The sequence below is a fragment of the Mirounga angustirostris genome, unplaced genomic scaffold (genome assembly GCF_029215605.1).
Source record: "Mirounga angustirostris isolate CCGP_5_RB_7025 unplaced genomic scaffold, mMirAng1.0.hap1 SCAF_7, whole genome shotgun sequence".
NCBI classification, from domain to species: Eukaryota; Metazoa; Chordata; class Mammalia; order Carnivora; family Phocidae; genus Mirounga; species Mirounga angustirostris.
In genome coordinates this window covers 18,893,377-18,920,248 of record NW_026991715.1, presented here as the reverse complement: position 1 = coordinate 18,920,248, position 26,872 = coordinate 18,893,377, and the positions used below count along the sequence as shown (strand labels likewise).

The window sequence follows — 26,872 nt, the reverse complement described above, 5'->3', positions numbered from 1 at the left end:
TATGTCCCCAACAACCAAAACCTAATGGCTGGGCAAATGCTAGGAGAAAGCAACAAATCTTGGAGAGAAAACAAAAAACAAAAACAAAGCAATCTGTAGAGCTGAATTAAAAAATGGACAGACCCGCTTTCCATCAGTTTTTACTTTTCCACAAAATCTTCACTTCCTCGATCCACATAATGACAAAAAGATGCTAATTAAAGCTAAAAGAACCAACTAACAACGTATTTATCATTTTAAACTTTCTTTATTTTAATCTAGAATGTTTGAATGCTTGAAGTATTTTGCATCTCACCCATAAGTTGTGAGAATAAAATATTGAGATACAAGTTTATGTAAGCTACATTATATTAACTGAGGATCTAAACACATCTTACCTGTAAATATGTTTCCAAACCTTGTCGTCGTTGTTCCAAGACTTTTGGGACCCAGTTCCTAACATGTTTAGAAGGGATTTCTGGAGTTTTTATACATTTCTTCAGCTATAAAGACAGAAACAGAAAAAAAAAAAAAAACCAGAAAATGTCTCAGTTATAGACATTCTTTGAGGGGAAAAGCCAATAAAAGAAAATGAACCACTACTATCTCCAATAAAAAGGCAGAGGGAAATATAATTATATTGAAATTTTGTTAAAAAAATTCTTTACTTAGAGGTGCCTGGGTGGCTCAGTCGGTTGAGCGTCTGACTCTTGGTTTCAGCGCAGGTCATGATCTCAGCATCCTGGGATCAAGCCTCCTGTCATGCTCCCTGCTCAGAGCAGAGTCTGCTGGAGATTCTCACTCTCTCTTTCCCTCTGCCCCTCCCCCTGCTTGCTCTTTTTCTCTCTCTCAAATAAATAAATAAAATCTTTAAAAAAAATTCTTTACTTGGCTGTCCTAAATGTTCAGGTTTCAGGATAAGAGTTTTGTGTTTTGGGTAGTTGTTATGGTTGTATATCATCTAGTATTTCAGACCAGAATTATTTTTTTCTGAAAAACTGTAAGTTCAGTAAATGCAAAAAAAAAGTTCAGTAAATGCATCATAATGGAGGTAAAGTAGTTTATAATTTCCAAAATCCATTAATAGAAAGAAATTTTGCTCAGAAGAAGTATTTTTCTGGTGAAAAAGACTTTCTACATATTATGTCACATAAAAAGTCAAAACAAAATGCAATGTTTATAACCATCTCACTGGAAATGCCATATGAACTAGACCACACCATTTGGAAAGTTTCTCAAAAGGTCTGTTAACAGAATGAACTTTAGCTTTTTAAAAGAGAAAGACTGATGCTTCCAATGCTCCTAAGAATTAGGTCCAACTTCTGTTCAAGAAAAATCATGGTTCTCAGCTAAGCCTTTCTGGGCAGCAGTCTGAAGGAACCACATATAAAAGAAAAATTCTACTGGAACTTGAGTTAGAGCTGCCTGTGGTAGGTACATCCTGTCTACAACACTGACATCCTAACCTGTGAATGTTACTTTATTTTACATGGCCAGCCACTTTGCAGAGGTGATTAAATTAAGGGTCTTAAAAATGGAGTGATTCTCTTAGATTATCCAGGTGGGCTCAGTGTAATAATAAGATTCCTTATAAGAGAAAAGCAGGAGGGTCACAGTCAGAGAGAGTCTGGAAGATGCTACATGACTGGCTTCCACCCCAGAGGAAGGGTCAAGAGCCCAGGTGATCTCTAGAAGCTGGAAAGGAAAGGGAATGGATGCTCCCCTCCAGCCTCGTGATGCCTTGATTTTAGGCCAGTGAAACTCGTTTCGGACTTTTGACCTCAAGAAGGATTAAAAAAATAAATTTGTCTGGTTTTAAGCCATTAAGTTTGTCCTAATATGTTACAGCAGTAATTTGAAACTGATACACTGACTAAAGCAGAATGAAGGTTATTCTAATTAAAAACTTGGAAAACCTACTGAGACTGTGTAGTGGGAAAGTCAGAGCTGGTTAAGAATATACAGATTATGACCTGCTGAGTAAGGAGCTCAAGCCCTGAGCATCTGAGCTCCCACGTTGGGGAAGTGAACGCCATGGGCTTGTTTTGAATGAAGGCACAGTTTCATTATACCCCACGGAAAGGACGTAGAGTCAGAAGATATATTACAGATCCCAAAAGAAGGGAGGGGTAGCAGGTTATGAGCAAGAGGTGGTAAGAGAGCAGGGTAGCAAGCACCTATCAGTTACAGGTGGTCAGGACGGAGGTCACTAACTTGTCAAGGGCTTAACTCCAAAAGGTTATTTTATTTTATTTATTTATTTTTTTAAAGATTTTATTTATTTATTTGAGAGAGAGAGAATGAGAGACAGAGAGCACGAGAGGGAAGAGGGCAGAGGGAGAAGCAGACCCCCTGCTGAGCAGGGAGCCTGATGCAGGACTCGATCCCGGGACTCCAGGATCATGACCTGAGCCGAAGGCAGTCGCTTAACCAACTGAGCCACCCAGGCGCCCTCCAAAAGGTTATTTTAAAAGGTACCAGGGAAAGTCAAGTGAGAATTACGGCAGAAATCCTGAATTCGAGTCCTCACCTAAATGTTCTGACTCTGGGTGCGAGCAGGGTTATCATACTGTAAAATGCCTAGACAGCAGCTCAGAAAATCAAAATTGTTTTTCAAAGTTTCAAAAACTCAGACAAACAAAAGTTTTTCTCATCACAGACTGTCCCTTTACTACACATGCACATAAGGAGAACTATCACTAAGAAAATGCACACAGTTAAAGCCTAGCAGCTAAACCTGAAATAAAAACGTCTTCCTGTACAGAAGAATATATTTATCATTAACCGAAAAAGAAGAGGTCTTTGTACATTTCCCAGATCAGCACTTCCAGTTCAAGCCACCAGGCTGAGCCTGGATTTGCCGCGTCCCTCCACACCTTAAGTGCCATTAAAATACTAATGTGAAAGTCCTAGCTGCAAACCAAAAATCCACTCTCCTCGCTTTTCTCACCAATAGAGCTCCTGTATTATTAGCAATAATCATGTATTCAGCTAAATTCAGCCAAAATGCTCAATTTCCCAACCCCCTGCAGAGAGTGGAAGACAGTAGTAATCCGAAGACACTGAGGACTTTTCATAAAAACTCTTTTAAAATGGAACAGACTTGGGGCGCCTGGCTGGTTCAGTCGGTAGAGCATGCAACTCTGGATCGTGGGGTTGTGAGTTCAAGCCCCATTTGGCTATAGAGATTACTAAAAATAAATAAATAAATAAAGACAATTAAAAAGAAAAAGAACAGACTCAGCTGGCTTGCACCTTCTGTTCTACCGTATCTCACACCCCACCCAGGTCCGTCCCCCACCACCTTCTTCCTGCCTAGAATGTGACCGTGATGGCTGGAGCTGCAGTGCCCATCTGCCACCATGGAGCGACTCTGAGGATGGAAGCCAGGTGTTTCAGATGACTGAGCAGAAAGGAGGAAGCAGCTGTGTGCCTGAGAGCCTTCAGGAGCTGCCTCAACAGCCCTGGACTGCTCATCCCCAGACTTGTGTTTTGAGAGGGGGAAAAAAAAAAATCATCCCCCCCTTTGTTTTTTCTTAAAGGTTACTGGTATTGGGACTTTCTGTTTTATGTACCTGAATTTAATCCTGATAGACATCCAAAAAGAAAAGAAAAGGCAAAAAGCCAAAGGTAATGGGACACAGAAGAATGAAAACAAAGGGGCAGAGAAGAAGTACTTACCAAGTGAGAGATCAAGAACTTTCTACAAGGCAGAAAGCAGGAGTATGTCAATGAAGAAAACAGACCGGAGGGAGCCCCCCGCCAGGCCACCTCAAGGGATAGCAAAGAGCGGGTACCCCCGTCTTCTCAACAGACTTGAGAGCTTTGTGCTCAGGACTGGTGTAAGGGCGGGGGGGTGGGGAACCAAGAAGAGGGATGAGACAATGCCAGGGCTCATGCCAATGGACACTCTACCCCTACCCCCATAAGCGGGGGTCTAGTAACCTGGCTGCACTCACACCCCTGCCCCATAAAAAAGGGTCAGCGTCCCTCAGGAAAATGAATGAGGCATCTGGTTGGAACGACGGCATCTGCCATTCTACTCATCCTGTCGTGGGGTCCCCAGTCTAACAGCTGGCTCTCTCCTCTCACTCCCTATGACGAAGGCTTCCAGCTGACACACCCTACAGAGGGACCAGGCTTGCATACCCAAGGTAGAGGTACCAGTGACAAACACCAAGAATAATTCATCTTGGTGGATGGGCAACTGAGGCTAGCTATCACAGCAAAGACAGCACTATGAAAAAGAAAGGACAAGAAAAACAAGTGGAACAATGAACCCCAAAGGAAAACAAGTAACAGAAGAGATCTTTGACATCCATCTATTATCAGCAGGGAGATCTGAGAAGATATTGCTTCTATAAAACAAAAAGAGAGTGCTATGGAAAAAAAAATGAGTTTTTTTTTTAAATTAAAAAACATGATAGAGAAGTAAAAAAATAAAAGAGGTAGAATATAAAATCATGGACATCTCTCAAACTGTACAACAAAGAGAGTGAGAGCAAAGTTAGGTGAAAAGAAAAACACCACCAGGATTAATCCAGGAAGTTTAATATAAACTCAATAAGCATTCCATAAAGGAGAAAAGAAATTCTCAAAGAAATGACAGAAGAATTATGTGACTTCATATAGATCTTCAGATTAAGAATCACTAAGCACCAGCATAATATACTTTAAAAGCCCCACAGCTACTGACATTTATCTGTGAGCTCTCAGGAAAACAAGGACAGAGGGAAGACCTAGGGAAAACATTGGGTGACGAGCACAGGAAGGGAAACAGCAGGTGCAGCTGACTTTTCATAGGCAATGGTGGATGTTAGGACATTAATGCTGCAAAGATGTAACGTGAGCATGGATTTCTATCACCAGCCATACCATCAATCATGTGTGGGAGAACAAAAGCATTTTCTGACATTCAAGACCTCAAAAGGTTTACCTCCTATGGCTTCTTTTACACAAAGGAAGTTGAGGATGTAACTCCAGAAAACAGCTGAAAGCAAAGAAGAGAAAGAAGAGGATCAGGACTCACAGCTCTGCCCCATCAGTGTGAGGAAGGGAATCCAGGGACAGCAGATTTGGAGCAGGGAGTTTCTGGGAGAAGGCTGATCCATGCAGTAGACAGAATGGGGAAGATGAATACATTTTAGGTTTTGTTCAAGTAGATGATCTTTTGTCTATTAGAAAAGATAAGTTCCAAGGGGAAGCAAGAGCCCCTGGAGAAGGTCATGGAGCAGAAGACACTGAGCCTCTCCTACATGTTAATTCAGTGCTAGAGACACTCCTGGGGCACATGGGGCTTACATACCAGGCAAAGACAAGAAACAGTATTCGAGGTAATAAAACAGGGTGGGGGCAGATAGTAACAGAAAGGGATGGGAGTTGGGGGCCTGTGTGGGGTGGGATGTGAATCACTCAGGGAGGGAGCCAGGTAAGGAGCTGGTGAAGGAACATTGCAGCAGACAGAGCAATGGGTGGTCAAAACACAGCAAGGAGGAGACGGGTTCAGAGAGGCGGCAGCCTCGCACACTGTAGGGCCTTGGAGGCTACGCAGAAAATTGTGTTCATTTTAAATGGGAAGCTTAGTGAATGTCTTCAGCAAGGGAATGACCTGACAGAAATTTACTTTAAAGAGGTCATGCTAGATTCCATAAGCAAGATGCACCATAACAGGGTGGGAGTCAATGTGGGGAGACTGGTCAGAAGCTTCTACAGAAGAAATCCAGGCAAGAGACCAGGGTGATTTGGACTATGGTCCTGGCAGTGGAAGCGGGGACAAGTAGAGGCTGCAGGGGTATGTAGAAAGAAGAGATGTTCAGAACCACTCCAAGTCCCTAGCTGAAGGAGGTGGGCAGGGGCTGAGGGAGAGGGAGAAGGAAACTCCCTTCAGGTTTGTGGCTTTGACTGGCAACCAGATTTGAGTGACCTGCCTACTGTTTACTCAAAGGTGGTAGAAAGCCAGGTTCGGGGAAAGTGGCAGGGAACACTACTTATCTCCTCAAATCCACGGTCTCTCCCCTCTACAGGACAGAATGGATTTTCAGGTTGAGTACATGACCACCCAAAATAAATAACACATACCCCAAATTCCCTTGAAGCTGTGTGTGGCCATATGACTGAATTCTGGTGGAAGGCAGGTAAACAGACATGTATGTGCACCTTTCAGGAAGTGTTCTTACAGGGAAGGACTATTTCCTTCTTTCCCTTCCTCCATCCTGCTGGCTGACCTGGCCACGTAATGGCTAGAGAGACACGTGACCATCACCTTCAACCATGAGGTAGAAGCCTCCCCTGGAGAACGGTAAAGCCACAAGAGCCTGGGCCCCTGATGATCATGAAACAGCCATACCAGTCCTACACATTTACATGAGAAAAATAAAGGTGTATCTGTGGGGCACCTGAGTGGCTCAGTTGGTTAAGTGTCTGCCTTCAGCTCAGGTTATGATCCCAGGGTCCTGGGATCGAGCCTGGCGTCAGGTTCTCTGCTCAGTGGGGAGTTTCCTTCTCCCTCTCCCTCAGCCCCTGCCCCTGCTCGTGCTCTCTTTATAAATAAATAAATAAATAAATAGATAGATAGATAGATAGATAAATGTATATCTGTGAATGCCACCATTAATTTAGCTCTAGAGTTACTTGCAGCAAAGTCTAATCTCACATAAGTAGGGCTTACAGGTGATATTGTTAGCTGCTTACCCAATACTCACTCCTTCCTTCTTCTTGCAAAAAACCCCCAAAAATCCAAAACCAAAAACCCAATGCCATTCAGAGTGCCAATAAAATGCACAAAAAATCTTGATTTCTCAAGTTCCCTTGTAATTAGGATGGCCATGTGACAGAGGTATTAATGAAATGTAGTTTAAGTCTACTGGGTAAGGCTCCTGTTTTCCTCAGAGAGAAAAGAAAAAAGAAAAGAAAGGAAAAGAAAAGAAAGGAAAGGAAAAGGAAGAAAAGAGAAAAAAACAAAAGAAGGAAAAAGGAAGTGAAAGAAAAGAAAAGAGAAGAGAAGAGAAGAGAAAAGAAAAGAGAAGAGAAGAGAAAAGAAAAGAAGGAAAGACAGAAAGAAAAGAAAAAAAGAAAAAGGCCCTTCTTCCTGACAGAAATGCAGAAGCAAGGACTGGAGAGATAGCAGCTATATTGTAACCAGAAGGGAGCAAGGCACCTGCAAAGGTAAAGATGGTAAAGCAGAAAGACAAAAAGGAGCTTGGAACATGGATACTGTGGAATTGCCACATCAACTTGGACTGCCTGCTTTTAGTTTTGTTGCAGTGTGAGAATCATCTCTCACTCATTTAAGAAACCTAGTCAAGTTCCTATTACATCCAACCAAAGATAATCCTGGCATAAAGGAACCCACTATTTGTTTTTTTTTCCCCCCACTATTTGGTTTTGATGATTTTATTTTTTTATTTTTATTTTTATTTTTAGATTTTATTTATTTATTCATGAGAATGAGAGAGAGAGAGAGGCAGAGGGAGAAGCAGACTTCCCGCAGAGCGGGGAGCCCGATGCGGGACTCGATCCCAGGACTCCGGGACCATGACCTGAGCCGAAGGCAGACGCTTAACCATCTGAGCCACCCAGGCGCCCGGTTTTGAGGATTTTAAGTCACAGAGGCCCACTAGGCACTCAAATGGAGATAAAGTGTAGGCAAGTGGATAGGGGTCTGTAGATCTGGGCATCAGAAACCTAACTGGAATCTAGAGCCATGGAACTAGATGACAGTGGGAGTTTCTCCACTAGCACAGACAGAAAAAAAATTGCTGTCACTCGTTTAAGAAACTTAGTCAAGTTCCTATTACACCCAACCAAAAATAATCCTGGCATAAAGGAACCCACTATATTTTTCCCCCCACTATTTGGTTTTGATGATTTTATTTTATTTTATTTATTTATTTTTTTTAGATTTTATTTATTTATTCATGAGAGTGAGAGAGAGAGAGAGAGGCAGAGGGAGAAGCAGGCTCCCTGCCAAGCAGGGAGCCCGATGCGGGACTCGATCCCAGGACTCTGGGACCATGACCTGAGCCGAAGGCAGACGCTTAACCATCTGAGCCACCCAGGTGCCCGGTTTTGATGATTTTAAGTCACAGAGGCCCACTAGGCACTCAAATGGAGATAAAGTGTAGGCAAGTGGATAGGGGTCTGTAGATCTGGGCACCAGAAACCTAACTGGAATCTAGAGCCATGGAACTAGATGACAGTGGGAGTTTCTCCACTAGCACAGACAGAAAAAAAATTGCTGTCGTGGCAGAATCCTAAGACCGCTCCCAAGATCCCCTGTCTCTGGGTGCATGTGCTACAGAATCCGTTCCCCCTTGGGTTCAGACTGCATCTGTCAACGTGGTGGGGGATAGTCACTCCCTTGATCAGATTACCTTGTACGAGACCCAGTCCTAGCAGACTGCTGGCTTTGCCATGTTACAGCCACATGGCTCGGACTTGGGGGTGCCTCAAGGTAGCAACCAGCTACCTCTGGTCAACAGTCAGCAAGCCCAAAGGGACCTCAGTCCCATGACAGCAAGAAATGGAGTCTCCCCAAAATGAGCTTGGAAGAGGACCCTGAGCCCCAGACGGGACCACAGCCTTGGCGACACCTGGATGTCGGCATGGTGAGACCCTGAGCTGAGAACCCAGTAAACCTGTGCGCAGACTCCTGACCCACAGAAACTCCGAGCGGATGCAGTCATCTTATTTTACGTTGCTCAGTGTGTGGTGATCTGTTTCACTCCAACAGGGCACTGATACAAGGGCTGAGACCTCCAACTCTGAGAGGCAGGGCAGAGAAGCAGGCAGGCAGTCCCTCACTGAGCAGGGGCCGAAACCGCACGCTCGGGCAGCAAAGTGTTCCAAGAAGTGGGCATGGTCAGACTGCGCCCAGTGAGCTTGGGAAAGTCAAACACTGGGTAGAGAGGAGGTAAGAAGTGGGAAAGCAGAGACTCCTCTGTCAAGGAATTCTACCAAGAAAGGACAGTAACAGGGGCAACACGGGAGGGAAGCATGGAGTCAAAGGAGGGTTTTATTGTGCTAAATGGGAAACGCTACGGCATGTTCATTTATTGATGAAACTGATCCAATATTGAGGAAGGGGAGGGGGAGGGAGGAAGAGAGAAACAATTTATGACTGTCTGTAAGGGAGTAAATACATCTCTCACCTCTACACCATTTAAGGTATTTCTCAAACAGGAACAAAGCAAAAAATGCTAAATTAGTCTGTGGTAATAAGCTTATTCGGTTTCAGTTTAAAGCTAAAGAAACTTCCTTTAAAACTACCGAATCATGACATTTCTTACATTGTAAAATAGAAAATCAACTCCATTATCTGTCTGTGTGTCTCTCTCTCTTTTAAATCTTGAAGATGTAGTACTGAAAACACTTTTCCTTTTTATTTATGTCAGGAGTGTGCAGGAAGCCGATCATCATAGCTGCGGGGATCTGTGACAGCATTTGTAGGTGAGTAATGAATTGCTTTAGATGAGGAGAGACAAACCCAAGACAATATGTTTCCAGCAGGGCTCAGCTGCTCACAAGATAAATACTCCTCTGCCATTCCAGCAGATGATTAACTGTTCTGGCCATGCTGCACCCAGCCACATGGCCTTTCTGATCCACGTGGGTAGCCACCAGATTCCACGATACAGCAAGCACAGTCCCCTTCTCCTGGAGTGATCACTCCCTTTCCTTTTTATTTTTTTTTTAAGATTTTATTTATTTATTTATTTATTTATTTATTTATTTATTTATTTATTTTCAAGTAATCTCTACACCTAACACGGGGCTTGAACTCACAACCCCGAGATCAAGAGCCAAGGCTAAGCTAGCCAAGTGCCCCTCCTTTTCCTTTTTATACCATGAGAAGAGTAAACTCAGAACTTACTCCACACAGACATGTCATATATACGCTGGTGACAGTGACTGTTTTGTTTTTTACTTATATATTTATTTATTTATTTGAGAGAGAAAGAGAGAGAGAGAGAGCATGTGCATGAGTGCAGGGGAAGAGCAGAAGGACAGGGAGGGAAAGGAATCTCAAGCACACTCTTTGCTGAGCTTGGAGCCGGTCTCAGGGGCTGGATCCCAGGACTCTGAGATCATGACCTGAGCCGAAACCAAGAGTTGGATGCTCAACTGACTGAGCCACCCAGGTGCCCCAATAGTGACCATTTTCCACAGAAAGGAACACAAATACTTTTCCAGAGCACATGAATAAGAAGACGGAAATGGAACAAAAAAGTGAAGGAAAGAAGTGGGGAGCCTTTGGGGTAAAATTCAAACTTTCACTCCACCTTGGCATCCCTACATCCCTAGGGTTCCCTCTAGAAACACTACACATGGTGCTGTCATCCTGGTTTAACCCCATAAGGCAGCTTTGGGGTTCCTCTGAAATGTGTACTTCGTTAATTCAAATACAAGAATATGATATTTTATTCAAGCCAAAAGGAGGCAACAACAAGAATGAGGACAGTTAATTTAGTAATGAGCCAGCACCCTATTTCCATGAAACCTCTGGGCTGGTGCTGAGAGCAAACAGCTGGGAAGGCGAAGACTCAGCAGCGGGCCATGCAGGGAAGGCTTTTCTCCCCACTCACTCCCGCGACTGTAGGCCTAGGGAGGTAAAGGAGGTAAAGCTGCTCTCAGGGACCACCGTTCAAAGTGGTAACCTGCTTGTCTCTAGGGGATGTGGGCAGGTGCTGCTGGGGCACAGGGGGAGCGTGTGCAAGCTGAAGGGCTCCCTGTCACCACGGTCTGGGCCTGAGCGGCACGGAGGGGACCGTGTAACTTCATTTTTAAAAAGGATACTATGCGAAAAGTGAACACAGAAGAACAAGGTAGGCTTGCTTGGGTTTCAGTGTGGTGGTGGTGGTGGTGTTCCCACCTAGGACTGGAGAGCTACAATGGGATGGAAATTACAGTGAGCTCAAACAGCATTTTTTTCACCCCAAATATTCCTCCAGTAATTCATAAATATGCATAATGTCCTCCAAACATCCCATTTGCCAAATATTTATTTAATGCCCAATACGAGCCCAACACTAGCAGGCAGTGAGGAAGATACAAAAGATAAGATATGGTCTCTTTTATAAAAAAATGTGTCTTCTACTTGGACAAGACTTAGGGACTAAATTTTAATGACCTCTTAGATGTTTTTAAGTTAAGTAGAAACATCTACTCCAAAGGAACAGGAGGAGTGCCTGGCTGGCTCAGTCGGTAGAGCATGCGAATCTTGATTTTGGGGTCGTGAGTTCGAGGCACACATTGGGCACAGAGATTCCTTTAAAAAAACACATAAAAATAAAGGAACAGGAATTCCAAGAACAAAGACACGAGGGAATAAAAGAAACCCACACGAGAGAAGGAGAACATGCAATGTTTTACTTTGGTTTGAAAAGATCAGAACGCAGAGGGGAGGCCATAAGGCATAGCAAAGACAGACAGAAAAAGCAATTTTCATACACTGGGGTGAATGGGGAGACTGGTTTGGTGGCCACTGCTGTTTTCTTATGAGAAAGTGAGAAATAAGGTCGACCAGAAAATGGGTTTGTGGTTGACACAATAATGGTTCTCCCCAAAGATGTCCACGTCCTGATCCTTGGAACCTTAGACTGTGTCACGTTATGTGGCTGAAGGGTGGGATTAAATCAAGTCTCTTGAGATGGAGACATTATCTGGGATTATGCAGGTACGGCCAACGTAATCTCAAGGGAGAGGCTAAAGTGTCACCGTCAGAGAGGGGATTGTGGGGACTGGACAGATGATGATAGTAACAGAACCTGCAGGGGCCTTACTGCTGGCTTTGGAGACGGAAGAGGCCACAAGCCACAGACTGTGAACAGCTTCTAGAAGCTGGAAAAGGCAGGAAAATGGATTATCTCCCCCAAAGCCTCCCAAGAGGAACATGGCCCTGTTGACATATAATAAATGTGTGTTGCTTGAAGGGGGGGTGGGAATCGGAGGGGGAGATGAACCATGAGAGACTATGGACTCTGAGAAACAAACTGAGGGTTCTAGAGGGGAGGGAGGTGGGGGATGGGTTGGCCTGGTGATGGGTATTAAAGAGGGCATGTTCTGCATGGAGCACTGGGTGTTATATGCAAACAATGAGTCATGGAACACTACACCAAAAACTAATGATGTAATGTATGGTGATTAACATAACATAATAAAATTAAATTAAATTAAAAAATAAATAAAAAGATAAATGTGTATTGCTTTAAGCCACTAGGTCTGTGGTCCTACCAGTAAAAGGAGACTAATAGAGAGTCTAAGATTACTGGCCTTGAGGGTCAAGGTCCATGATACGGTTGACAATATGGACTCATTTCAAAGTATTTGGGCAAAAGAATGAAGAAGGAAATGGTGCTTTAGGGAAACTGATATGTAGCAAAGTATGAATCAGAAGACAAGGATCAGAAACAGTTAAAGCAATACTTATAAAATAGTAAGACTCTGGCTAGGGAGGGCAGAGGAGAAAGGGGTAAGTTAAACGGTGCATAGTATCGAAATTTTGAGGAATCAGTCAATGGGACTTGATGGCCCTGCGAATACAGAAGGTAAGAGAAAGGCAGGAGAGACACCTCAAGGTTTCAAACTTTGTGGCTTCAGTGCCTGTGATGGAGAGAGGGTGGGTGGGGAGGGTTGTTGAAAAGATGCATCTAAAAAGAGAAGCACACAAAAGGACCTGTCAAACTTCAAGAGGCACTGGGATGCCTCATCATGTGGGATGCTAGTTGAACAGGCAGATGACTGGGCTCCATCACAGAGATTCTGCTTCAGCATGGCTGGGTAGCACCCAGAATCTGCATTTCAGTCAACGCTGTGCTGATTCTGGGGGTCCAAAGTGCACACTATGGAAATGCACCCATCAGGAAAAGCTAAAAGAAAACGGAATCAAATACCCCTCATAGCTCTAGGAGAAATGACTGGTGTGACCCAAAATCTGAAAGAGGGGAAACTGACCTAACAGATAACATACCAATTTAAAGCTTTTGTAAATTAAAATAAGAATCATAGCCCAAAGGTCCTGTGTGAAAAATACTTTCGGCAAATGGCTAATATTTTATTAACAGGCCAAGCAAACTAATGGGCAAAAACAAATGAGACCGTAGCAGAAAGACAATTCCAAAAGAGGGAATACAGCTCCTAAACAAAGTGAAGACCCACCAATGAAAACAGCAACAAGGCCACATACATTGGTTACTAAGTAAACAAATGTAAAATGGGGGGGGGGGGTAATATTCAAACCTGTTAAGATTTTGTGATACTTTCAAATGTGCTGGTTGCATTTTATATCTGCTATAACCATAACATAATTTGGCAACATACATCAGGGGCTGTAAAAACATCCAAACCCTTTGATAGAGAATGCTTCTTTTTATAATTTAGTGTAAGGAAACCATCTTGAGTACGGAAAAGATGAGCTCTAATTAGATCTAAAAGAATAGATCTAAAAGGTTAGATCAATAATTGGAAATTTACCACGGAGCCTGGGTGGCTCAGTCGGTTAAGTGTCCGCCTTCGGCTCAGGTCATGATCTACAGGTCCTGGGATCGAGCCCCGCACCAGGCTCCCTGCCCAACGGGAACCCTGCTTCTCCCTCTCCCTCTGCCGCTCCCCCTGCTTGTGCTCTCACTCTTGCTTTCTCTCAAATATCTTCAAAAAATAATTGGAAATTTACCATGTGATGCACACAATCTCATTTAGCTCATAAAATAATCCTATGAAGTTACTACTGTCATTATATCTGTCCTACAAATGGGGAACCTGAGACACAGAAAGATCATGTAACTTGCTCCCAGGACTTAAGAGCCAGGCAGGGGTAAAGGCAGGCTCGGGAACATTCTGCTTCTAAAGCCTACACACAGAACTTCTACACCAGAATTACTACCATGCAGGAACATGGTTAGCATAGAAGCATTTGCTTTACTAAAAAAATTCAAGAAAAGAGGGGCATCTGGCTGGGTCAGTTGGTGGAGTAATCAACTCTTAATTTCAGGGTTGCAATTTCGAGCCCTAGGTTCGGTGTAGAGATTACTTAAAAATAAAATCTTTAAACAATTTCAAGAAAAGGAGGAAAGCAGGAATTTATTGGAAGGGAAAAAAACAAAAAACCTCTTGACTGTTTCCAAATATAGAAAGAAATTTGGGGCACAAGGGTGGCTCAGTCGTTAAGCATCTGCCTTCAGCTCAGGTCATGATCCCAGGGTCCTGGGATCAAGCCCCGCATTGGGCTCCCTACTTGGCGGGAAGCCTGCTTCTCCTTCTCCCACTCCCTTGCTTGTGTTCCTGCTTTTGCTATCTCTCTCTGTCAAATAAATAAAAAATAAAAATCTTCAAAAAAAAAAACCCCAAAAAACCCAAAAAATAGAAATTCTAAGAAATGTGTAAACAATTGGGATATTATCTTTGCATTTTAATATCAACAATTATAAAAATTGGGGAGAAGTAATAATTGTTAAGAACTTTCCTTAGACAACCAGAAGAACTGTGAAATGGGTAACAGTCTTAGTTTCTGCCTCAAAATTAGCCTGACAATAAGCAAGGAGGCGTATTTGTCTGTCTGCAGACTATGGAGAAGAGCTATGCACCTATTGTTTGAAAGAAGCAAAGCGCTTGGTTAAGAACTCATGTGTATCATTTTAGAATTAACATGGGGACACTGGCCAAACACGTTTAACAAATAAGAAATACAATGTAAAATGTCAGAAAAACCAGGACACTGACAACACGGCAAATGGCACAGACTGCCGAAACAGGTGAGTATTTCAAGAAGATTAAGTAAGAGATTTGACTGAATGTAAAAGGAAAATTTACATAAAAACATAACACTCAAAACACATCACAAAATTCAAATATGGAAATGGGGGTATCCAAATGGTCTTAAAACGGTCAAGTTCTACAACATCGCAGGAGCAATCAATAAAACTCGTGCATTCTCAGTAAATTTTTTGCTGATTTCCATCCTTAACACAATTTTACAGTCAAGATGACAGACTTCTGCTTTTTTCACACCCTACCATGATTTATATTTAACTATCTTCTATAGTCATCATTTAGCCAAATCACATACAATTGCACTGGGGCAAGGAAAGGAGACGTCTGGGAGCTGCTTTCTGTGCTACAATGTAGAAGTAAGTCAATACATAACTACAACTCTGCCTCACGAAGCCATTTTTATTCTCCATGTCCCTGTCGGGATGTTTTAAACATGCAAAACTGAGAAATTTGACAATTTCTACTTTCAACTCTAGTAGGCCTGATTATATGATTATAAGAATAGCTGAAATTATTTTTTTTAAATATTTTATTTATTTATTTGACAGAGAGAGACACAGTGGGAGAGGGAACACAAGCCGGGGGAGTGGGAGAGGGAGAAGCAGGCTTCCCACGGAGCAGGGAGCCAGATGCAGGGCTCGATCCCAGGACCCCGGGATCATGACCTGAGGCAGATGCTTAACGACTGAGCCACCCAGGCGCCCCAGAATAACTAAAATTATTAACAGAAACTGCAGAATTTGAGGGAAGAGTTCAAGAAAACCTAGGACTTTTTTCTGACTCTGAGTATCTGAGAACTGCCTATCATCACTGGGGAAAAAATAAAGTCACATTAGAGAGCAGGAGAAACGCCCCTGCAGGGGTGAGAGGCATGGGAGCCTCTGGTCCAGGGCGGGCCTAATTGGCAGTCACCTGCTGTGCCTGGTGTGGAGCCGGTCCTGGGGAATCTGGTGGGGACAGCAAGGTTGTGTCGAGGTCATGGTGAGCTAGGAGGTGAGGAAAGCAGCCTGCATGTGAGAGGCCCCCTAGTCCATCCTCGGCTCATGAAAGGCTGAGCAGGGGTTGGACTTCTGGTTTTAATCTTAGTGCAGGAATTTATTTCATGAAGTACCCCGCGGAAATCTCCCTAGAATCTGTTTCCTTGAAACACAAGCAAGCAAAAACAGAATCCCTCGAGAAGGTACCGAGACCCAGACTCCAGGTTTGTTCTTCTTTAAGACCCCCGGGTAGGAGCTTCTGTAAAGGCTAACAGCAACATCTGGTCTAAATCCATATCCACCTGCACTGTTTCTTTTGGAAGCAAATCTGGATTTAACAAAATTTTAACTGAAGAATGACATGTATATTATTCCTTGCCATCGTAAGAGAAAAGTATACAGAGGGAAAGAGTTTCACTAATTTCTCCATAATATCCTGTTAAAGTTTATACTCAATATTTCATTCTCCTGACTAAAAAAAAAAGTGGGGAAGTTTAATTTTTAAAGAAATACCAAAGAACTTTTAATACAGAATAAGCACACTGTCTTGCCATTTAGGCGCTAACAGTTCCCAGAAAATTTAAGAGGTCTTTAATGAAATTAAAAGAACAGACTATCTTTCTTAATATATTTACTTAGTATCTTCCCATCTAACTTCTTACCTAATAAAGTGACAGAAGTGAAGAAAATGAATTAGGGCATACAGTTATGTGTACATATATATATATTCATGCATGTGTGTATATACACATACACTTGTATATATATTCACAAGCTATGTCTAGTTATTCAGGTAATGTCAGCACCCCAACAACAATTCCTAACCTGCAAAACATTAAATTTTGGTAGAAAATAAAAAAAAATATTCACTCTTCTCTTCTTTACTATTTCTCCCCAAACTCAGCTATTCCTTCTGTATTCTTGTGTCTTTTCTCTAAGACTTGTAATGAAATGAATCCAAGAACTCGAACACCCATCTTGTCAAGTGGCCTTTACAATTCAAAAGAATTAAAAGAATTATACATGTTCTCCTTATACCCGTTCACCAAAGAGTCCATGAATACATGTGCCGCATGTTACCTTTTCCAGGAACATGTAAGTGTAAGTTGCTTTTAATAAATTTCTCCCCGTAAAATCATCATCTGCTTCTTCCTCTCCTTTTGGTAAAGCACGTTAAGTCTATTTTATGGAGAGAGTCAGGTCTGAGTCTGATTCTGTGTGAGCCTCTCACACCTGCAAAGAGCTTGCAACCTCCTATCTATTTATGTAAAAGATCTTAACAGAAAACCCATCTCCTCAGAAAGCACACCTTCAGGGGACTGAATAATTTAAAAGAAGACTTAATCCATGATCAAAGAAATCCTATTGTGCCAAGAACTATTCATGCTCTCAGAAAACACAGAAAGCAGTCTTAACCTTATAGCATCTGCCATAAAAGGAAAAAGGAAAAAAAAGTTACCTTTTTGTGCAAGGCATGAAATTCGCTGTACCTTTTTTCAACAAAATGTTTTCTTCCATTCATTAGCACTTCTATCTTAAATACCTAAGGAAAAAAAATTAAAAAGATTAATTCCACCAGTTCAAAACCCTCAAACGTCTGATGTGGTAAGTTTGTGACCATGATATATTTCATCCCTTTAATTACAGTAGCTGATCCCCTAAAACCCAGATGGCTCAGGAGACCCTGGTCCAACAGCACTGATTAATGAGCACTCAAGCCAAATGCTTTAGTTAGTACAAACTGAAGTATCCCCTTAACGTGTCTAAAAGCAACAGAAACTTAAACGCATTCACAGGCTCCTTAACTTTCCAATCAGAGCACATTCCTCCTTTAAAATTGTTTCACCAGATGAGTATGATGGTATCGAAATAAAGTGTGTGACAACAGCAAGAGCCCGGGAGAAATGGCAGGCCCCAGCATTCCGTTACGGGTATGATGATGATGGCCATGCTTTGTCATCCATACAACAATCAGGCAAAGAGCAGTGCATTTTAGGTTAATTTCTTCCTAACCTGCATATTCATCTCTAGTCTCAGCTGGGCCCTATTCTGCTGTTTGCAAAACAAGGAAAATGTAGTAAAGGCTCATTTTCCCTGCATGATGCCTGTGACAGCTTGCACTCCCACCTCCAGAAGGTTGAAAGGCCAGAAGAAAAGGCTCTCTGGGTGCACTAATTAGCAGGCACTAACATGACATTTTCTTGGTTCCTAGGTCAGTGGGTCAAGACTGGGGACAAGGGATGAGCAATATCATGAAATGCTCATGAAAATACAATGTTAAGATGGGGTGGGGGCAGGATGCTTAGCGAGAAGGGAAGAGAAGGTGATCTGTTATTTTCAAGAGTATGTCTTTGACTCCTGTTTCGCTGAGCAAGACGTGGACAACGTCAAGATGATGGAATACTGTTCAATGAGTTAGTAAGCCTAATTTCTTGTTTCAGCTGCCCTTCTAGAGTTGAGGTCACAGGACACGAAAAAGTATTAAAAGCATGCTAACTTTAAAGAAAACTAAAGTTAGCACATGAAACACATGGGCACACACCGTCATTATGAAAACAGACCCGCTACGGCTCTACATTTCTACCTCATATGTAAGTATGACCTTTCTGACAATTGTATCATCAAACGCAAAATGTATTTGTAGATTTGTACTTCTTTGAATCAGAAACAAAATCTTGTGTTGTATGACTCAGCTTAAGAAACCTGCTTTTATTAAAGCATATGATAAATATTTACCAGTTTAATCAATATCTTATACTAACATTTAGTTTTTCAAGAAACCTCCCTAAAAATACTTTTCTTTGGTCAGTTAGTGAAAATAGTCTCTTCTAAAAACAGATCCATATGCTTCAAAGTCTCAGATGTATGTATACTATTTTTTAAAAAAATATTCTGTTTACTAATTCACCAAAGAAAATTCTTCTCCTTCAAAGATACGGCCAGGAATAGGAGGAGGAAAACACCCTGAGAAACACAAACAAAAGAAGCTCAGCTTCAGCACACGGGCTTGGTTAATAGGACACAGAGTCCCTTTTTAGTGTCAGGCCCCGGAGTTAAATCAGGACAATGTGGGAGCAGAAGTTCTTTCCATCTGCTGAAAGGCAGGAAAGAAATGAAGTTATGCTCCGAGTCCAGTTACATGAGGCGTCATCCTAAAACCCACCACTTTAATTGGCACTTCTGCTGCAGAATCCAAAGAAGGAGAAAGCTGAAGATTCGGAAAGGCTCAACCTACTGGGTCACCCTCTTGAAGGCCAGAGTTGAGACACATTACACAGCGGCTGCCTCGTGGAATGTCAGCCCTTCTATTGACCAGATGGCTCCATTACCAAGCTCCACAGTTACTTTTCAGGCACTCAATTCATGGGGGTGGCAGGGAGGGGGGCGGTTTGTACACATACACACACGCACCCTGCGTGGTACATTTTCATGCTAATATTTTTATCCTGTTGCCATTTCAAAAATGTACAATAAACCTTATACTGTTCAGACTTCTTTCAAATTCTGGGAAAATATCTTGGAAATGAAGTTGGTTAATCAGAATTTCCAGGACAATGTGAAGCAAGAAATGGAACCAATTTAATAAATCTTATTTTCCTGAATTCCACAGTTTTTTTTTTTTTTTAAGAGTTTCTGATACATGTTGTCCCGTTCCCTCAAAAATCTTTTTCCTGCTTTGTTCTTCTGGCAAACTCTGAGCAGCTATTACCTACCTCTAAGATAGGGACAGCACAAGAAGATGCTGGGAAAGCATGCAGCACAGTATCTGGCATTCATTCATTTATTTATTTAGCAGATATTTACTGAGCGACTACAACGTACTCAGGAGTTGCTCTAGGCTCTGGGGATTCAGCAGTGAACAAAAGAGGCAAGAGCTCAGACTTCGAGGTGCATATATCCTATCTGGTGAGGGAGGCCAACTATAAACACATGAATGAATACAATGAAGTCAGGAAATAAAAAAGTCCTGTGGAGAACAAGGCAGCAGGGTAATGACATAGAGCTGAACGAGGGTGTGGTTTCAGACAGCATAGTGTCAGAGAAGGTCTCCCCAGGCAGAGCGGTGGTGAGAGGTACAACATCTGTACACAAATACCAGGAAAAAGTTGAATGTGGCTTTCTCCGGAATTTCAGACTGGGAGTCGGTGGACAAGGACTTTCTCTTTAATTTCTGTTTAAAAAAATTTTTTTTAAATGAAAGCCTAGAGCAGGGTATTTCCATGTCTGGTCAAGATGGCATAACAGGGAGCGGATTTACCCTCCCACCGGAAACAACTCAAAATCTGTGGGAATGGTGTCTCTCAAGACATCAGACATGAGGAAATGAAGAAGAGTGAGAGACAAAAGAAACAAAGTTGAGCCCTACGGTTACCCAGTAAGAGCCCTGAGGGGAAGTGAGGGGAAGCCAGTTCCAAGGACAGGGTATTGGGCAAGAGTGAGCTGCACAGAGAGGATTCCTGTTACCTACCAGAGGTCTCCCTCCAGCATTCAGCTGAACCCTTGTCAAAACATGGGATTGGGTAAATTTACCCAAGGACAGGAAGACATTAGAGAGAAGAGTGCTCAGAGCTCACAGATAACTGGGCAAACAGCCTGTTACCAAATGCCAGGGTAGAAAACCTCATAATGAGTTCTCAGAAAGGTCTTGCCTCAGTAGTGGGGCAAACTTAACAGTAGACTAAAGGCTCTTTTAGTCCAGTGTAAAAAATCTTAAAACAAGACCTAAAGAGTATAAACTGTTTCCAAGTAACTTAACCATATGCCAGGACAAAGCTGAAGAATATTTTTAGGAATATAAAAATATCTAGGACCTAACAAGATAAAATTCACAGGGTCTGGCATCCCATCAAAAAGAGGCAGGAAAATACAACTCATAATAAGAAGAAAAACCAATCAATAGAAACTGATCCAGAAATGACACAGATGATAAAATTAGTAGACGAAAGCATTAAAATCACTATTATAAGGCAATTTCTTATATTTAAAAATCCAGAGGAAAGGGTGACCATGACTATGGGAGATACTAAAAAGACACACAGCAAGTCTGGGTCCCACTGATGAAATCAACAACATCTATGATTAAAACAAAAATAAACTGGATGGGATTTATAGTAGACTAGATACTGCAGGATAAAAGGTAAGTGAGCTTAAAGACCCAGCAACAGAAACTGTCCCAAATGAAAGAAAGGGAACAAAAACTAAAAAATAGCTAAACAGAGCATCAGTAAACTATGGGCAACTTGAAAGAGAACAATATATGTATAATTGGAGTCCCCACAGGAGAGCAGAGATAGGAGACTGGGGCTGGCAGACAAGACAAATATAGTTAAAGAAATCATGACCAAAATGTTTCCAAATTTGATGTAAACCATAACCCCACAGATCTAAAAAGACCAATGGATCCAAATACAAGAAACATGGGGGAAAAAAAAAACCCAAGGCAAATCATAACCAAATTCTTTAAAACCAGTAAGAAAGAGAAAATCTGAAAAGCAGCCAGGGGGGAAAAAAGAGATATTAAATAGAAAAGAAAGAAAGGTAAGTTGGATACCACATTTCTTCAATATTTCCATAAATCACCAAGCATGTAAGAGTGATTAAATGCATATATACTCCACTTATGTTTTACTGTCATAGTAATATCTTCTATGTAAAGCAGCATGTATAAAATAAAATGTACAAGTTAAGACCAGTCAAATTTTTAATCATTATTTTTAAAGCATTTCAGAACTTCTCCCCAGGCAAATAGCAATAACAAGAGTGACAACAAGGATTTTTCTAGCACTTTTTATGTTCAGGCATTGCTCCAAGCTCTTTGCTCATAATAACCACTCATTTAGTTCTCATCACCCCAAATGAAATAGGTAGCATTATCTCCATTTTACAGGTCAGGAAACTGAGGCAAGGATTAAGTAACTTGACCATAGTAGAGCTGCATTTTGAACCCAGCAACTTGGTCCCGAACCTGCCCTTCCAACCACTGCATAATACTGACTCCCAATGAGCAGAGTTCTTTAGATACCCCCATTTCTTGGGGGAAATGTTCTGGAGTAAGGACAACACCTTCCATTCATTCCTCCCTGGAGGTTCTGTCCCCTAGATGGGCTGCTCAGGAGCATAAGACACTTGGCAAGGACAGTGCTTATGGTGTCGTGAGGTCTTTACCCTCAACTCTTTGGAGGCTGTGCTCCTTTCAATGGAACCAGACCACTGATCTCTATAAAAAGCATACAACTTTGTAGAGTAGAAGGGTACTTTTTTATATTACCTCCTCCTGTCAGGATCTGTGCCCACACTGCCCCCTCAAACTCCTTATACTGTGTTTCCAAATGTTAGCTTGTATGGTTTTCGCTTAAACAAAAAATAGTATGTACTCATCAAAAAACGTTTCAAAAATTCCAAAGACTGTAAACTTAAATAAGTTTCTTACATAAGAGACTTGTATAAGTCCATGCCTACTCAAGAAGGATCTTAAATATCCTTTCACAAATTGTCCCCATGCATATAAGCTCTGTATGTACACATGTATACAGAATTTACTTTCTTACACAACTGTAGCCACGTCATACAGTCCTAATACCTCACTTCTTCTATGAATTTTTTTTTACCTTATTTTATTTATTTAGTACATGTTGAACATCTTATCAGCACATTTTGCAATGCCTAATTCTTTAATGGCTACCTAGTACTCCTATGTATAACTGTTACCATACTTTATTTAATCAGGACCCTAAGGTAGATATTAAGTCACTGTACTATTTTATACCATACATATTCATGTATGTTTATATACATATGTAAGTATATGTTTATATATGTATGTATATGTGTATGTTTATATAGTTGATGCGTGAACAACACAGGGGTTAGGGGTACCAACCCCCCATGCAATCGAAAACCCATGTATAACTTTTGAACCCCCGAAAACTTAACTTCCAATAGCCTACAGTTGACTGGAAGCCTTCCTGATAGCATAAACAGTTGATTAACACTATTTATATGTTACATGTATTGTATACCCTATTCTTACAATAAAGTAAGCTAGAGAGAAGAATATGTTAAGAAAATCATAAAGAGGGGCGCCTGGGTGGCTCAGTCAGTTAAGTGTCTGCCTTCGGCTCAGGTCATGATCCCAGGGTACTGGGATCCAGCCCCCTATCGGGCTCCCTGCTCAGCGGGGAGCCTGCTTCTCCCTCTCCCTCTGCCTGCCGCTCCCCCTGCTTGTGTTCTCTCTGTCAAATAAATAAAATAAAATCTTTAAAAAAAAAAAGGGAAAAAAATCAAAAAGAACAAATACATTTACAGTACTATATTTATTGAAAAAAAATCCACATAGAAGTGGACCCACACAGTTCAAATCCACACTGTTCCATGGCCAACTGTGTATGTTTATGTATTTTATTTAAATATAGATATATACATAATCCTTGTTTCTGTACATGTAATTACTTACACACACACACACACGATAAATTACCAAAAACTTTGCCAAATTTACCCCCCCCACTCAAATCTACAAAGTTACACGACAGCTAACAGGATATGGAATGTCTGGCCCATCCTAACCAACACTCGATATTAGTCACTTTGGAAGCTGATGAGTGAAAGGGGAATTAATTGGATGTATTTTAACCAGTGTGTAGAGTGGCATCGTTTCCATTCCGACTATCTCATATAAAATCACACAGAAGTCCCACCTCCCCGTCTAACCGTATATTCTTGGAGATAGGCTTGTCCTCAAAGATTTCTAGAAATCCCTCTGTATAAAGCAAGGAAGGCTTCACGTAACTAAAAAGACAGATTAAGGCTTCCGTTTAGGTTTGCTTAAAAAAAAAAAAAAAAAAACCACCACAAATTATATTGTTCATGTGACTAAATTCTAGCCACAGTCCTGGGAACATTATTAAGTCATTAAATTTAAGTTGAAAAGGAAAACAGATACGTTAAAGACAAGATTTCCATTCCTAAGTGCAGTTATGATTACATGTTCGAGCTGATTTTTTTCCTTTATGATAGTATCTCTGCAATTAAACCGGAAGTCCATGATAAAATATTTCAAAATTTGGGTCTACACCCAATTTTCCACAGATATATTTTAAGAAATAAACTTAAGCTAAAGAAGGACTTAAGCCATATTCTAGGTTGAATGGCCTCCTGACTTCAGAAGCTCATACTTCACAAAGTTATTCACTTCTAATCAAAGCAAAAACAAAGTTTTTCCTGTAACAGGCTAAAAATATCTAATAAATAATTTAAATGCCTTCCAACTACAGTAGGGATTCTATATACAAGTAAAGCTTGGGGTGCCTGGGTGGCTCAGTCAGTTAAGAATCTGCCTTTGGCTCAGGTCGTGATCCCAGGGTCCTTGGAATCGAGTCCCATGTCGATCTCCTTGCTCAGTGGGGAGTCTGCTTCTCCCTCTCCCTCTGTCTGCCACTCCCCCAGCTTGTGCTCATGCTCTCTCTCTCTGTCAAATAAATAAATAAAATATTTTTTTAAAGCACATACTAAATCAATCAATCAATCAAGCAAGCAAGCAAGCAAGCAAGCAAGCAAGCAAGCTTAAAGTCCAGTGCTCCAAATGGTTTGGGTCACAAAATTGTTATGCTGAGAACCTGAGATATACACAAAGGACAACTATCAGCTTCAAATATGACTCTTCTTATGTATGTTTTCATACTTGCTCAATTAGAACAATATGCCCCAAATATTAACTCTAGGCTTGAAATCAACTCTGGGCTTGAAATAGTCGCTTTCTTGACTAGGAATAAGCAAGAAAGATAAAATGAAATTTAAAAGGTTGTTATTTCACTTACAAAAAGTTATACCTCTAAAAGAGCCATTTACTGTGTGCCTGTTGGGGGCCAGGCTCTTAGCAGGTATGAATTCACATGACAGTTCTTTTATGAGGGAAAGATGGTCAGAAACCCTCTAATTATAAATTATTATGATATTCAATGACTAGGTATACAGTTCAATAAAACTAGTGTAAGAATTTAATTTGTTCTTATTCTGAGCCTTAAATCATATTTCCTCTAATCCAAGATGCCACATTGATCAACTGAGAGACATTATTAATTTTATTATATTTGGTTGCAGAGAAACTGCTAATAGCTTTCTTCATGCCTTAGAAAACATGTAAATTTCATGAATTTTAAAATATTTTTAAGAAAAAGGTAAACTGTTTCGAATAAACCACTGCTTAAGGAAAAAGAACAGTTCTATAAGTAATTGCCACTAGAGAACATCTCTGTAAGAACTGGGCATGAATAAATGTGTTTATTTTTTTAAAACGATGCTTCTTTGCAAAGAAAAGTCAGGACACCCCCAAATAAGAAAAATCTCTGATGAAAGAACAAAAAATAATAAGAAAAACAAACTTAGAGCAAGAGTAAATACCAAAGACAAAAGAAATCTAAGTTTCCTAAGCTGGGAAGATCAAAAGTATTTACCGTATCACAGGGAAAAATAAGGTATCTACCTACTCTGGATTTTTTTTTTTTTAATTACAATAATGAAGAAAAAACAAACAAACACTGGCAAAATACAGATAAAAAAAAGCAGGAACAAAGATTAGGATGACCCCAATCTTTTTCTCTGCCACCCTAAATGCCTCCACTACAAAATGTGGAGCAGCGTCAGCAAAGTTTTATTAGAGCATTATATTTCATAATCATCCAAGTTATTATGCACATGGAAAGGCGCAAAAAGGCCACCTTGGCTGTGGGCAAACTCAGAAAATGAATACCCCACACGTACTTTTTTTTTTTAAAGATTTTATTTATTTGAGACAGAGAGAATGAGAGACAGAGAGCATGAGAGGGAGGAGGGTCAGAGGGAGAAGCAGGCTCCCTGCCGAGCAGGGAGCCCGATGCGGGACTCGATCCCGGGACTCCAGGATCGTGACCTGAGCCGAAGGCAGTCGCTTAACCAACTGAGCCACCCAGGCGCCCACTTTTTTTTTTTTTTAAGATTTTTAATTTACTTATTTGGGAGAGAGCGCACGCACATGGTGCAGTCGAGTGGGGGGAGGAGCAGAAGGAGAGGGAGAATCCTTGAGCAGACTCCCTGCTGAGGGACCTGGGGCTTGATCCCAGAACCCTGAGATTATGACCTGAGCTGAAACCAAGAGTTGGGGGCTTAACCAACTGAGCCACCCAGGCACCCCAACCCCCGACAAACTTTTTGCAAAATATTATTGAAGCTGTAGAATTATTGTCAATGGATAGATGAATCACAACAAAGAATTCAAAAATATATAAAAGTAATATATTTTTATATATTTAATATATACTTATTTTTTATATATGCTTTATATAGTTTTAAATATATTTAATATATTTTAATATTTTAAATGTATAATTTATATTTGACATATTTGATATATAATATACAATAAAATAATAAATATATATAAATATATACCAAAGTATATATCAAAAAGTATATTAAAAATAATACAAAAGGCTAGCCATTGTTTTTGTCACCATTAAAGATGATGATGCTGGGACACTGAAAATGAATATAGAGGAAGGCAACATTATCCAGTGGCTGCTATCAGGAGGAGGCTGAGGACATCCCCAGCAGGAAGCCCACAGGGGTTCCATGATCACATGGACACAGCTTCCTCACAGGCTACTCTGTTGCTCGAGTCTACAAAGAAAGCACTTGTGAGTGAAGTACTTGGTACACAGACAAATAAGAGTCTCCAGAAATCCACAGAAAACCTGGTTTGAAATTTTAGCTTCATATGCCTTCAAGGTTTGATGGTAAATGATCTCTAACACAGAATTCCACACCCAGGCAAATTTTCCACTAAGAAGAAGGTCAAGGGCTCTTTTCAGATACGCAGGAGCATTTTACAGATTATGTAGACTCTGATGAAATTTTCTTTGAAGTTACTTCTTAAAAATGGAATTTAAAGGAGAAGCCAAAAAACTGTGCCCCTAACCTAGAACGAAAATGCTGGAAAAATCCTAAGATGGCAGCTTGGTAGCCTGAAAAATATTCAAATTAGAGTAAGAAGCCAGAGGGTTCCAAGAAGCATGCCGAAGAAAATTGTATGATTAATATCAATTATAGATAGTAGGCCTTTAGTGATGGTGTCAAGATGTTCACCTCTGTGCAGGAAAAAAATAAAAAGCTGCTTA

General features: G+C 41.0%; 1 protein-coding gene across 5 annotated transcripts in view; it reads right to left on the bottom strand.

Moving 5' to 3' along the window:
- Window positions 1-26,872, bottom strand: part of SNX24 (sorting nexin 24) — a 157,456-nt gene that overhangs the window by 57,926 nt on the left and 72,658 nt on the right. For all 5 annotated transcript variants that reach the window (XR_010412965.1, XR_010412964.1, XM_045891644.2 and 2 more), the window contains exons 2-3: window positions 17,182-17,265; window positions 378-482 (exon numbers count right to left, since the gene is read on the bottom strand). Coding sequence is in view for 3 of the 5 variants with exons in the window: in XM_045891644.2 (XP_045747600.1) it covers window positions 378-482; window positions 17,182-17,265 (189 nt within the window). In the remaining 2 variants the exon portion in view is untranslated. The remainder of the gene's footprint in view (window positions 1-377; window positions 483-17,181; window positions 17,266-26,872) is intronic.